At 41.9% G+C, this 14,485-nt stretch overlaps 2 protein-coding genes across 8 annotated transcripts in view; both read right to left on the reverse strand.

The window, feature by feature from the left end:
• Positions 1-14,485, reverse strand: part of ZNF225 (zinc finger protein 225) — a 30,417-nt gene that overhangs the window by 8,831 nt on the left and 7,101 nt on the right. The window contains exons 1-4 of one of the 5 annotated variants that reach the window (XM_032262765.1): positions 13,663-14,469; positions 9,199-9,277; positions 6,056-6,182; positions 5,795-5,887 (exon numbers count right to left, since the gene is read on the reverse strand). In XM_032262765.1, the coding sequence (XP_032118656.1) occupies positions 5,795-5,887; positions 6,056-6,182; positions 9,199-9,213 (235 nt within the window). In that variant the 5' untranslated portion in view covers positions 9,214-9,277; positions 13,663-14,469. Of the gene's footprint in view, positions 1-5,794; positions 5,888-6,055; positions 6,183-9,198; positions 9,282-10,300; positions 10,404-11,094; positions 11,101-13,662; positions 14,470-14,485 lie in introns of those variants that run through there. The other 4 variants (XM_032262764.1, XM_032262763.1, XM_032262766.1 and 1 more) reach the window with 4 other exon arrangements.
• LOC116539642 (zinc finger protein 224) overlaps positions 10,203-14,485 on the reverse strand; it is an 82,147-nt gene continuing 77,864 nt past the window's right edge. For all 3 annotated transcript variants that reach the window (XM_032262751.1, XM_032262750.1, XM_032262752.1), the window contains one exon: positions 10,203-10,403. The gene's annotated coding sequence lies outside the window, so the exon portion shown is untranslated. The remainder of the gene's footprint in view (positions 10,404-14,485) is intronic.

Below are 14,485 nucleotides of genomic sequence, written 5' to 3' on the forward strand. Positions count from 1 at the left end.
CAGACAAATGCTGAGAGATTTGCTACTACCAAGCCACCACTACAGGAACTGCTAAAAGGAGCTCTAAATCTTGAAACAAATCCTGGAAACACATCAAAACAGAACTTCTTTAAAGCATAAATCACACAGGACCTATAAAACAAAAATACATATTAAAAAGCAAAAACAAAAACGCCAAAGTACACAGGCAACAAATAACAGGATGAATGCAACCGTACCTCACATCTCAATACTAACATTGAATGTAAATGGTCTAAATGCTCCACTTAAAAGATACAGAACTGCAGAATGGATAAGAGCTCACCAACCAACCATCTGCTGCCTTTGGGAGACTCACCTAACACATAGGACTCATATAAACTTAAAGTAAAAGGGTGGAAAAGGCATTTCATGCAAATGGACACCAAAAGAGACAAAGAGGGACATTATATAATGGTAAAAGGGCTTGTCCAACTGGAAAACATCACAATCCTAAGCATACATGCACCTAACACTGGAGCTCCCAAATTTATAAAACAATTATTAACAGACCTAAGAAATGTGGTAGACAGTAACACAATAATAGTAGGGGACTTCAATACTCCACTGATAGCACTAGACAGGTCATCAAGACAGAAAGTCAATAAAGAAACAAGGGATTTAGGGGAGAAATGCCAGCTACAGGTCATGGGGAGGAAGGCAGCAAATCACACTGCCACGTGTGTACCTATGCAACAATCTTGCATGTTCTTCACATGTACCCCAAAACCTAAAATGCAATAATAAAAAAAGAAAGAAACAAGGGATTTAAACCATATTCTTAAAACAAATGGACCTAACAAATATATACAGAACATTTCATCCAACAACCACAGAATACACGTTCTATTCAATAGCACATGGAACTTTCTCCAAGATAGACCATATGATAGGCCATAAAATGAGCCTCAATTAATTTAAGAAAATTGAAATTATATCAAGCACTCTGTCAGACCACAGTGGAATAAAACTGGAAATCAATTCCAAAAGGAACCTTCAAAACCCTGCACATACATGGAAATTAAATAACCTGTTCCTGAATGAGCATTGGATTAAAAATGAAATTAAGATGAAAATTTAAAAATTATTCAAACTGAACAACAATAATGACACAACCTATCAAAACCTCTGGGATACAGCTAAGGTGGTGTGAGAGGAAAGTTCATAGCCCTAAATGCCTACATCAAAAAAGACTGAAAGAGCACACACTTCCATTCTAAGATCATATCTCAAGAACTAGGGAAACAAGAACAAACCAAACTCAAACCCAGAGAAGAAAGGAAAGAACCAAGATCAGAGCAGGACCAAATGAAATGAAACAACAACAACAAAAAAAATAAAAAATAAAAAAGATAAATGAAACAAAAAGCTGGTTATTTGAAAAGATATATAAAATTGATAGGCCATTAGCAAGATTAACCAAGAAAAGAAGCAAGAAAATCGAAATAACCTCACTAAGAAATGAAACAGCAAATATTACAATTGATACCACTGAAATACAAAAGATCACTCAAGGCTACTACAAACACCTTTACACACATAAACTAGAGAACCTGGAAGAGGTGGATAAATTCCTGGAAAAATGCAACGCTCCTAGCTTAAATCAGGAAGAATTAGATACTCTGAACAGACCAATAACAAGCAGCGAGATTGAAATGGTAATTTAAAAATTACATACTAGCCGGGCGCGGTGGCTCAAGCCTGTAATCCCAGCACTTTGGGAGGCCGAGGCGGGTGGATCACCAGGTCAAGAGATCGAGACCATCCTGGTCAACATGGTGAAACCCCGTCTCTACTAAAAACTACAAAAAATTAGCTGGGCATGGTGGCACATGCCTGTAATCCCAGCTACTCAGGAGGCTGAGGCAGGAGAATTGCCTGAACCCAGGAGGCGGAGGTTGCGGTGAGCCGAGATCGCGCCATTGCACTCCAGCCTGGGTAACAAGAGCGAAACTCCGTCTCAAAAAAAAAAAAAAAAAAATTACATACAAAAAAAGTCCAGGACCAGACAGATTCACAGCAGAATTCTACCAGATATGACACTATTTCGCAAGATAGAGAAAGAAGGAACCCTTCCTAATTCATTCTATGAAGCCAGCATCACCCTTATACCAAAACCAGGAAAGGACATAACCAAAAAAGAAAACTAAAGACCAATAAACTTGATGATCATAGATGCTAAAATCCTTAACAAAATACTAGCTAACCTAATCCAACAACATATCAAAAAGTTAATCCATCATGATCAGGTAGGTTTCATGCCAGGGATGCAGGGATGGTTTAACATACCCACATCAATAAATGTGATACACCACATAAACAGAATTTTTTTAAAAAATCAAACAATCATCTCAATAGATGCAGAAAAAGCATTCAACAAAATCCAGCATCCCTTTATGATTAACACTCGCAGGAAAATCAGCATACAAGGGACATGCCTCAATGCAATAAAAGCCATCTATAACAAACCCATAGCAAACATAATACTGAATGGGGAAAAGTTGAAATCATTGCCTCTGAGAAGTAGAACAAGACAAGGATACCCACTCTTACCACTCCTCAACATAGTCCTGGAAGTCCTAGCCAAAGCAATCAGACAAGAGAAAGAAATAAAGGGCATCCACTTTGGCCGGGCACGGTGGCTCACGCCTGTAATCCCAACACTTTGGGAGGCCCACACAGGTGGATCACCTGAGGTCAGGAGTTTAAGGCCAGCCTGTCCAACATAGTAAAACCCCGTCTCTACTAAAAATACAAAAATTATCTGGGTGTGTTAGAGGATGCCTGTAATCCCAGCTCTTGGAGGCTGAGGCAGGAGAATCACTTGAACCCAGGAGGCAGAGGTTGCAGTGAGTAGAAATTGTACCACTGCACTCCAGCCTAGGCAACCAGAGCAAGACTCCATCTAAAGAAAAAAGAAAGAAAGAAAGAAAGAAAGAAAGGGTATTCAAATCAGTAAAGAAGAAGTTAAACTGTCACTGGTTGCTGATGATATGATTGTCTACATTGAAAACCCTAACGACTCCTCCAGAAAGCTCCTAGAATTGATAAAAGAATTCAGCAAAGTTTCTGGATACAAGATTAATGTACACAAATCAGTAGCTCTTCTATACACCACCGGCAACCAAGCAGAGAATCAAATCAAGAACTCAACCCCTAATATAATAGCTGCAAAAAACAACAACAACAGCAACAACAACAAAAACTTAGGAATACACCTAACCAAAGAGTCAAAGACCTCTACAAGGAAAACTACAAAACACTACTGAAAGAAATCACAGAGACAAACAAATGGAAACACATCCTATGCCCATGGATGGGTAGAATCAATATTGTGAAAATGACCATACTGCCAAAAAAAAATTCAATGCAATCCCTATCAAAATATCACCATCATTCTTCATGGAATTAGAAAAAAAAACAATTCTAAAATTCATATGGATCCAAAAAAAAGCCCGCATAACCAAAGCAAGACTAAGCAAAAACAAAAACAAATCTGGAGACATCACACTACCTGATTTCAAACTATGCTATAAGACCATAGTCACCAAAACAGCACGGTACTAGTATAAAAATAGGCACATAGATCAATGGAACAGAATAGAGAACCCAGGAATGATCCCAAATACTTAAAACCAACTGATCTTGGACAAAGCAAACAAAAACATAAAGTGGGGAAAGGACACCCTTTTCAACAAATGGTGCTGGGATAATTGGCTAGCCACATGTAGGAAAATGAAACTGGATCTTCATCTCTCACCTTATGCAAAAATCAACTCAAGATGGATTAAGGACTCAAATCTAAGACCTGAAACTATAAAAATTCTAGAAGCTAACATTGGAAAAACCCTTCTAGACATTGGCTTAGGCAAGGATTTTATAATCAAGAACCCAAAAGCAAATGCAATAAAAACAAAGATAAAGAGTTGGGACCTAATTAAACTAAAAAGCTTTTGCATGGCAAAAGGACAATCAGGAGAGTAAACAGACAACCCACAGAGTGGGAGAAAATTTCCACAATCTGTACATCTGACAAAAGACTAATATCTAGAATCTGCAATGAACTCAAATAAATCAGTAAGAAAAAAACAAAGAACCCCATCAAAAAGTGGGCCAAGAACATGAATAGAGAATTCTCAAAAGAAGATATACAGATGGCCAACAGACACATAAACAAAAAGCTCAAAATCACTAATGATCAGGGAAATGCAAATCAAAACCACAATGTGATACCACCTTACTCCTGCAAGAATGACCATAATCAAAAACGCAAAAAACAGTAGATGTTTATGTGGATGTAGTGATCAGGGAACACTTCGACACTGCTGGTGGGAATGTAAACTAGTACAGCCAATATGGGAAACAATGTGGAAATTCCTTAAAGAACTAAAAGTATAACTACCATTTGATCCAGCAATCCCACTACTGGGTGTCTATCCAGAGGAAAGAAGTCATTATATGAGAAAGATAGCCAGAAAGCTTTGAGGTGAAAGAGTATTCTGGGCCGGGCAAGGTGGCTCACACTTGTAATCCCAGCACTTTGGGAGGCTGAGGCAGGTGGACACCTGAGGTCAGGAGTTCAAGACCAGCCTGGTCAACATGGTGAAACCCTGTCTCTATTAAAAATACAAAAAAAAAAAAAAATAGCTTGGCGTGGGGGTGCGTGCACCTGTAATCCCAGCTACTTTGGGAGGCTGAAGCAGGAGAATTGCTTGAACCCGGCAGGTGGAGGTTGCAGTGAGTGGAGATTGCGCCATTGCATTTCCGCCTGGGTGAGAAGAGCAAAACTCTGTCTCCAAAAAAAAAGTATCCTGATCAGAGAGAAGAGCAAGTAAGGGCTCTGAGGCAAAAGCTTCAGTAGTAGACAGAACAATGATTCATAAAAAATGCCCACATCCAGTCCCCAAGACCTATGAACATGTTATATTATACAGCAAGGGGGACAGGGGTTGCGGATGCAATTAAGGCCACTAATCAGCTAACCAGAAAGTGAGAAGGTCATTGTGGATCACCCAGAGGTAACCAGTACAATCACAAGGAACCTGAAAGGCAGGAACGGAGGCAGAAGAAGAGTGGCAGAGTGAGCCTGACTACGGAAGAAGGGTCAGAAATGCAAACTAACCGCCTTAAAAGGTGGAGGAAGGAAAACAAGAGCCAAGGAGTGTGGACAGTGCCTAGAGACTGATAAAGCAAAATCAAGGTCTCCCCCTAAGAGCATCCGGAAAGAAACAAAGCCCTATAGACACCTTGATAATTGCCCAGTGAGATGTGTCAGACTTCAGGACTAAAGAACAGAAAGATAGTGTTTGTTGTTTAGTCCACTAAATGTGTGGTCATTGGTTACTACAACAGGCAATACAGTGTCCTTGGCAGGTCAGAGAAACAGCAGGGAGGACAATGTGACTGGAAAGACAGGGCAAGAAGGAGAGGACAGGAAATGTCGTCAGAGAGGCGGTGGGGGATGAAGAACGGATCACATGGTCTCTAAAAGGCACTTAAAACACTTGTAACTTAAGTAAACATAAGAAGCCAGACAGGCTTTAGAGCCAAGGAATGGCAATCTGACTTAGTTTTCCTAAGGATCACTTTGGCTGCCATGAGGAAAACAGATGTCAGGATGGGAAAAGTGGGAGCAGGGCAACAAGCCAAAAGTCAGCTGTAAAAATCCAGGAAGAAGGTTTGGCCATTTAGACCAGGGCAACAGAGTTGGGCAACAGACAGAAGCAAAACAGAAGGGAGAGTCACGTACAAGGACACACAGTTGCTTCCTTCTTACCTAAATTCCCTTCTCTTTGGGTTGCTGTCTCCACCATCCAGAACTTTTCTTCCCTGGGGAAGTGGAAAGTATCTCTGTGGAGTAGTTGATACCCTGTGAACATGCAAAGTCATATGCTTAAGGCCAACATATCCTAGGGAAAAAATCTAAGTAAAACTTACTAGAAACTTAGGTTCCCAATGCATACTCAAATTTGAACACTCTAGGATACAAAACCACTCCTGGGCCTGACATTCCCTTACAAAGGGTGCCTGTCCTCACCCACTAAGAGCACGTTCCTGAAATTCTCCAGCATCACATCTCGATACAGCTTCCTCTGGGCAGGGTCCAACAGTCCCAGCTCCTCCTCGGTGAAGACCACAGCCACGTCCTTGAAGGTCACTGCCTCCTATAGCATCAAACATATGCAACTTCAAACTCATGGCCAATGATTACTGAGAGAGGGGTGGCACTGAGCAGACAGAGGGGAAGGACGAGAAGCTGTTTTGTTTTTTTTTTTAATTTTTAATTTTTTATTTTTTTTTGAGACTGAGTTTTGCTCTTGTTACCCAGGCTGGAGTGCAATGGCGCGATCTTGGCTCACCACAACCTCCGCCTCCTGGGTTCAGGCAATTCTCCTGCCTCAGCCTCCTGAGTAGCTGGGATTACAGGCACGTGCCACCATGCCCAGCTAATTTTTTGTATTAGTAGAGACGGGGTTTCACCATGTTGACCAGGATGGTCTCGATCTCTTGACCTCGTGATCCACCCGCCTCGGCCTCCCAAAGTGCTGGGATTACAGGCTTGAGCCACCGCGCCCGGCCCAGCTGTTTTGAATCTTAAGAATCTTAAGAGACATACGTCAATGTGCAGATTTCCTTTTTTTTCTTTTTTTTGAGACAGAGTCCTGCTCCGTTGCCCAGCTGGAGTGCAGTGGCATGATCTTGGCTCATTGCAACTTCCACCTCTAGGGTTCAAGTGATCCTCCCGCCTCAGCTTCCCAGGTAGCTGGGATTATAGGTGCCCACTACTATGTCTGGTTAATTTTTATATTTGTAGTAGAGATGAGATTTCACCACATTGGCCAGGCTGGTCTTGAACTTCTGACCTCAGATGATCTGCCTGCCTTAGCCTCCCAAAGTGCTGGGATTATAGGCATGAGTCACCCTGCCTGGCCAACTTATAGATTTCCTACTCATTCTGTCTGTATCCTGACAATGACTGATTTTCCTGAGCTCCACCAGAAGTGCAATGATGGAAAATACCTCCTATACGTTTACTTTGTGCACTTACTGTCCTTTTAAGTAACCCTTTAGGACTCTAAATGCAGCATCTTGGGCTACACGTATACAGGTTTCAATGAATCTTGCCTATTGTCCCAGCAACATTTAGCAATTCAGTCCCAGTCTTGTTTGATAATTCCCATTGTTCTCTCTCATACTTGAACCCTGAATGTTATCATTTTTCTTTAATATCTGCCACCAAACTAACAAGCGTGTGGTAACCTGTGTGGAACAGCTATGCAGTACATCTTCTGTACTCTCAAGGCATAAACTATATACATTAATTGAAGCATTGAATGTCATGATCTGCAGCCAGTGTGCCTAAGAGCACATCCCAAGGCTCTGTACCTTCCTGGTCACATGACCTTGAACAAGTTCACCTATTTACTCCCTCTCTCTTTAATAATTCTCATATTATAGTTTTCTCAATGATTAAACAAGGAACTATATGGAGCATTGGAAAAGTTGATCAGTACAGACTAAATACCTAATAAGCATTAGTTTTAAAAAATTATTATCATCATTGTTGCCATCTATTTTATCTCATTTCTTTTTTTTTTTTTAGATGGATTTTCACTCATGTTTTGTTTTCCTGTTTTTTTGAGATGGAGTTTCACTCATGTTACCCAGGCTGGAGTGCAATGGCGCGATCTCGGCTCACCGCAACCTCTGCCTCCTGGGTTCAGGCAATTCTCCTGCCTCAGCCTCCTGAGTAGCTGGGATTACAGGCACGCACCACCATGCCCAGCTAATGTTTTGTATTTTTAGTAGAGACAGGGTTTCACCATGTTGACCAGGATGGTCTCGATCTCTTGACCTCGTGATCCACCCGCCTCGGCCTCCCAAAGTGCTGGGATTACAGGCTTGAGCCACCGCGCCCGGCCTTATTTTATCTCATTTCATATCTGCATAGTATTCCAAAGAATTGATAATCTATTTTTATCTACTCTAAATAATCTTTAATTTTACATATGCTCATTAATACCAATCCTGAAAAAAAAAAACATTTTAGGTAGATTTTACTCCTGTTTGATTATTTAAAATAATCTTAAATGAAAATCAAAATGTCAATAAATAGGCATGTTTAAAATTGTGATCATATAACATCAGATGTCAACTTTTTACCAAACTCTAATCTTTCAAGGGGCTACATGTACACTGATTTGTCTTACCATAACCAAGAGCAAGTTATCAATTTTCCCATGATTTTGGTAATCATATTAGGAAAAATTTAACAGTCTCACTTATTTGATTATAAATAATACCATCACCTTTTCAAACATTTATTGGCCAACTCAATTTCTCCTTTAAACTTGCCTTAATGACCTTTATTCATATTTCTTTGGATTTTTTTTTCTATTCTGTACATAAGATTCTTATTTTGGATTTTGTCTTTTTCAGATATACATGTAGTGAATATTTTCACTCTAGGCTGTTACGTTTTCTGGTAACATCGTGCGAGGTATCCTTTACCATACTGAATGTAAAGACTTTCTATGATGACTATGGTTATCACTGTCCTTGGGTGCCTGGAGCACTGGGTGCAACTGAGTAGGTGTCGATTCAGGAAGAAAGAAGGTCACCCCAAAATAGGGCCTGAAAGGAGCAGTGCCACCTGTGGACTCTGGCTCTCGGGTTGGCACAACACAACAGGCTGTAACTACTTAAACTGCATTTTCACACAATGATTATTGGAGGTGTTCACAGAAGAAGATCTAGATTCTGTTTCTCCCATGCCATATCTCTGTTGTTCTCCCTAAGTCTTCCCAAGACTGAAAAAAACATGTGAGAATATGAGTAGTGAGATTAAATACAGCCGGGTGCGGTGGCTCACACCTGTAATCCCAGCACTTTGGGAGGCTGAGGTGGGCAGATCACCTGAGATCAGACATTTGAGACCAGCCTGGCCAAATGGTGAAACCCCGTCTCTACTAAAAATACAAAAATTAGCCAGGTGTGGTGGTATGTGCCTGTAGTCCCAGCTACCTGGGAGGCTGAGGCAGGACAATCACTTGAACCCGGGAGGCAGAGGTTGTAGTGAGCTGAAATCAGGCCACTGCACTCCAACCTCAGCAATAAAGCAAGACTACATCTCAAAAGAAAAAAGAAATTTTAACAGCAAGAGAGGCAAACTCTACTCACCTTCAACGTGGTCATTTTTCTTCCTGTATCAGGGAATACGCAGAGTCCTGAGTGATGCAGTCTGAGGGAAAGAAGAATCCTGCCTCAAAAGTACCAGGGAAAGCAGAAAAAGAGACATGAAAGTGTGGCCAGTGATGCCGTCGCCAACACAAATGTGTATCGTAAATTAACACATGGATATTCACAACAGCATTATTCATAGTAGCCCAAAACTGTACACAAACAAATGCCCTCCTTTGCATACATGGATAGACAAATTGTGGCCCATCCATAGAATGGAATCTTATTTAGAAATTAAAAAGGATGAAGTAGGCCGGGCGCGGTGGCTCAAGCCTGTAATCCCAGCACTTTGGGAGGCCGAGGCGGGTGGATCACGAGGTCAAGAGATCGAGACCATCCTGGTCAACATGGTGAAACCCCGTCTCTACTAAAAATACAAAAATTCAGCTGGGCATGGTGGCGTGTGCCTGTAATCCCAGCTACCCAGGAGGCTGAGGCAGGAGAATTGCCTAAACCCAGGAGGTGGAGGTTGTGGTGAGCCGAGATCGTGCCATTGCACTCCAGCCTGGGTAACAAGAGTGAAACTCCGTCTCAAAAAAAAAAAAAAAAAAAAAAAAAAAGGATGAAGTACCGACTCATGCTACAACACGTATGAACTTTGGAAACATGATGCTACGTGGAAGAAGCCAGTCACATAAGAAGGCCCACATATTGCATGATCCTATTTCTATGACATTCCAGAGTAGGCAAGTGTACATAATAAGAAAGTAGGTAGGTGGTCTCTGCATATTTGAGGTGAGAAAGAGGATTAACTATGAATGGGTACAAGGAGACTTAACAGGGAATGAAAATAATTTAAACTGAATTATGGTGATGTTTATTCCATTCCTCAAAGTTCCTAAAAATCATTGAAGTGTACACATTAAATGGGTAGATTCTATGATACACAGAATACAACTCAATAAAGTTGGACAAAGTATTGGTAATTGTTAATCCACATGCCGTTTAACTTAATAAGACTGTATTCTGGATCTACACTGATAGAATATATATAGTTGAATGAATGAATGAATAAGCAAATGAAAGAGGAGGGGAAGCTCACCTTTATAGTAGAATGCCCACTAATAAATGTATTTCTCCATAAAAAAATGTATTTAACTAAAAGATTAGGAAGTGTATCTTGAGAGCAACTTGAATCTGTGTTCCTGGGGTAAAAAAAAAAAAAAAATTCAAAATAAGTTTACAGTGCAGAGATCTGACAAACTTGACTTTGGCCAAGTGAACAAAGTTAAGATCACCAATGAAGTGACAAACTGACATACGGCCCTTGTTATGTTGCAGTAAGAAATTTACCCCTGTGGGCTGGCCGAGGTGGCTCATGTCTGTAATCCCAGCACTTTGGGAGGCCAGTGCAGGTGGATCACCTGAGGTTAGGAGTTTGAGACCAGCGTGGCCAACATGGTGAAACCCCATCTCTACTAAAAATACAAAAATTAGCTGGGCATGGCGACAGGCACCTATAATCCCAGCTACTTGGGAGGCTATGGCAGGAGAATAGCTTAAACCCAGGAGGTGGAGGTTGCAGAGAACCAAGATCGTGCCACGCACTGCAACCTGGGCGACAAGAGTGAAACTCTGTCTCAAAAAGAAAAGAAAAGAAAAGAAATTTACCACTTCTGTGGTATTCCCGCAAAAAATGCATAATTTGAAGCTAAACATGAAATACATCAGAAAAACTCCAAATGAACATCCTTGACCAAAATAACTTCATCTATACTCTTCAAAAAATAACAAGGATAAAATATCAAGAATAAAAAAGATGAAAACTATGCTATCTTTCAAGATTAAAGAAGACTAGAAAAACATGACAACTGAAAGCAATACATGAGATTGGACTTTGAATGGGGTGAGGGGTGGAGTGTGGGGAGGGGGATAGGTATAGTTATAAAGGCTTCAATTAAAAAGCAGAACAAAATTAAATCTGGAACTGTAGATTAGATGACATGTTATCTAATATGTTTTCTAGCATTAATAGATGCCACAATTAGCTATTGGTAATAGTTTTTAGTAGGTATATAATATAGATAACAGTATTATGTAATATATTATCTAATGTTATGTAGTATTTTATGTGACACCCTATAACCAGCACTTCCTAAGCACCTCTTACCAAGACACCCCATGATTACCCTGGTATGTGTGCTTCCCTGCTGCAGAAAATTATAGTCAGTTGTCTCTGATTACAGGTATGTTCTTGATAGTATTTTGCTGATGTGCATCAACAAACCAAATGGCAAAATTGGGTAAAGAGTAAATGAAAGCTTCTAATATTACACTATTTTTGCCACTTTTCTATAGGTTTCAAATGATATGAAAATAAAGTGTTAAAATATCAGAAAGCATTAATAGTAATAATAATAATGGATGAACGTGACATCATATGGCAGTTTCACTAGTTACTTCTCTCTGTTGATGGTATTTGGAAATGTCCATAGTTAAATACCTAAGAAAAAACATTTTAAAATATTTTAAAATGTTAAAATATTTATAAATAAATATACAAGTATACACAAAGGAAGATGAAGAAGAAATGCATTAGAAGCTGAACGGTTACTTTTTTCTATTTTTTTTTTTTTTGAGATGGAGTCTCGCTCTGTCGCCTAGGCTGGAGTGCAATGGCGCCATCTCTGCTCACTGCAACTTCTGCCTCCCGGGTTCAAGCGATTCTCCTGCCTCACCCTCCTGGGTAGCTGAGATTACAGGCGCATGCCACCATGCCCGGCTAATTTTTTATATTTTTAGTACAGATGGTGTTTCACTGTGTTAGCCACGATGGTCTCAATATCCTAACCTGGTGATCTGCCCGCCTCGGCCTCCCAAAGTGCTGGGATAACAGGAGTGAGCCACTGTGCCCGGCCTTTTTTTTTTTTTTTTTTTTTTTTTTTTTTTGAGACGGAGTCTTGCTCTTCTGCCCAGGCTAGAGTGCAGTGGCACGATCTCGGCTCACTTCAACTTCCGCCTCCCGGGTTCAAGCAATTATCCTGCCTCAGCCTCCCGAGTAGCTGGAATTGCAAGCGCCCACCACCGCACCCAGCTAATTTTTATGTTTTTAGTAAAGACGGGGTTTAACCATCTTGGCCAGGCTGGTCTCGAACTCCTAACCTCGTGATCCACCCGCTTCGGCCTCCCAAAGTGCTGGGATTACAGGCGTGAGCGCCTGTCCCAACAGTTGCTATTTCAAAATATTGGACTCGCCGATAATTAAAATGGTTTTTTCTAGTCATAGCAGTTCTCTAATTTCTGAGTGCTCCACAACGATATGGATCTATAACAACGATACATATTTGTAATAAGTGAGACAAAATGGTTGACAAAACTTTTAAAAACTCAAAGAAAAGTCCAAGCCCAATAAGCTTTGCTCTTCGGGTCCCTTCAATCAAGTCCTAACTTGCTTTCCCCATCTGAGTCCAGCTCATGTCTCAACAGGAACATACTCAAGAGATGATCAACTCATAATCTGACCCGGGCTGCCTAAGTTCCAACTCCAGCTCCACCTCTCAGTAGCTGGTGCTTATGCGCCATGTGTCTCATTCCCATCATCTTTAAAACAGAGAAAAGCAGTGCCTTTCCACAGTGCCAAGGTGTGGTGTAATGTACTTTTTCGCATAAAGCTCTTAGAATGAAGTAACCAGTTCAGTCTTACTTATTATCAACACCCATGCCCAGGGACACATCCTATACACTCGGTTGAGGGGAGCATCTCTGTCAAAGAAAAGAGCCAAAAGCCACTCACGTAGAGCTTTGCCCTCAGAAGCCAGGAAGTCCCTCCCTGCAGCTCTTTTGGAAAGATCGGGCTGGGGAAGGAGAAGGCTGTGAAACACCCGGACCGCGTCGCCGTCCCCCATAAGAGTTAAATGCTCCTCTCCCTTTCTGGAAGTCGACGCAACACTCGCCTTCCTAAAAAAGAGGTCGGAAGGCGTCCGGGATCATCAGGTCCCAACCACTGGAGTGGTTGGACTCCACGTCCCCTGCAGGGATCAGGGAGGGAGAAGAGCCGGTGCCCCTGCAGCTGGTGCTCTGACCCCACCCGGGGACCTGACAGACTTCGTGGGAAATTAACAACAGACCACCAGTCACCAAGTGGCAGGGGCTGCTTTAAGGCTTTCATTTGTGTTACCTCTTCCAGTTCCCCAAACGATTCTATTAGGATGGTCCTAAAGTGCCCATTTTAAAGAACAGTAACGGGAGACCCAAGGACATTAGGTAACATCCCAACGTTATACTGTGAGGAACTGGCCACGCGCGAGGGGTGCAAGGAGGCGGAGTGGGCAGCTCAGAGCCCCGAAAACACTGAAAGCAGGCGAGACGCGACCCGACCAAGTCCCAAACACCCCGGGGACGACGCGAGGACAGCCCAAAGCCCAAGAAGGCTTCACTGACGAGAACGAAAACAGCGGCCCTCGCCCGCCAAACCTCTGCTCTCCGACGAAGTTTTTTTTTTTTTTTTTTTTTTTTTGCTAATTCGATCACCAGTTCGTTGAGGATCCAAAGCGTAGGTTCAGGAAATTCAGAAGGGTCCCGCGGAACTGATGCAAACTACCAGCAACAAAACTGCAGCAACCTCACAGTCCCGGAGCGGAAGTGCCCACAACTCCACTGAAGTGGTTGGACTCCACGTCCCAGAATTCCCGAGCCAAACTGACCGTGACAACCCCGAGCGCGAGGACTACATTTCCCAGAATTCCGTAGGACCCGCCTGTCAGTGCCCAAACTGACCGCGACTCCACTGAGCGTCTGGACTACATTTCCCAGAAATCCCCAGATTCGCCTCCCGGAGCCAAACTGACCGCTACTCCACTGAGAATCTGGACTACCGTTCCCAGAATTGGGCCTGTATCCTCCTCCGGGAGCCACAGTGTTTGCGACTCCACCGAGCTATGGATTACACTCCTCCGATTCCTGGAGGAAAAACGCCCAAATTCTCAGTCTTCAGGGGGAAGCATTGCCACTCCGGGTGCCCACGGGGAACAAATCTCATAGCCACGAACTCCTGGTGGGGAATGTGAACTGTTAGAATTTCTGAGTCGTCCTTCTCTCTCGCTGGTTCAGGACAGAAAATATTGAATAGACAGGAATTCCTGAAGTCTAAACGCCTCCAGTGATTACAGGAGTGTTAATTGGAAAGGGAACAAGCGAGAAGACACAATCTTCGAGGAGTTAAGTTTTGCTAATCTAATGGTAAGGAATGGTATTTAAATATAGCTTTTTTTTTTTTTTTTTTTTTTTT

The sequence above is a fragment of the Sapajus apella genome, unplaced genomic scaffold (genome assembly GCF_009761245.1).
Source record: "Sapajus apella isolate SASKATOON/1434 unplaced genomic scaffold, GSC_monkey_1.0 scaffold130, whole genome shotgun sequence".
Classification (NCBI taxonomy): domain Eukaryota; kingdom Metazoa; phylum Chordata; class Mammalia; order Primates; family Cebidae; genus Sapajus; species Sapajus apella.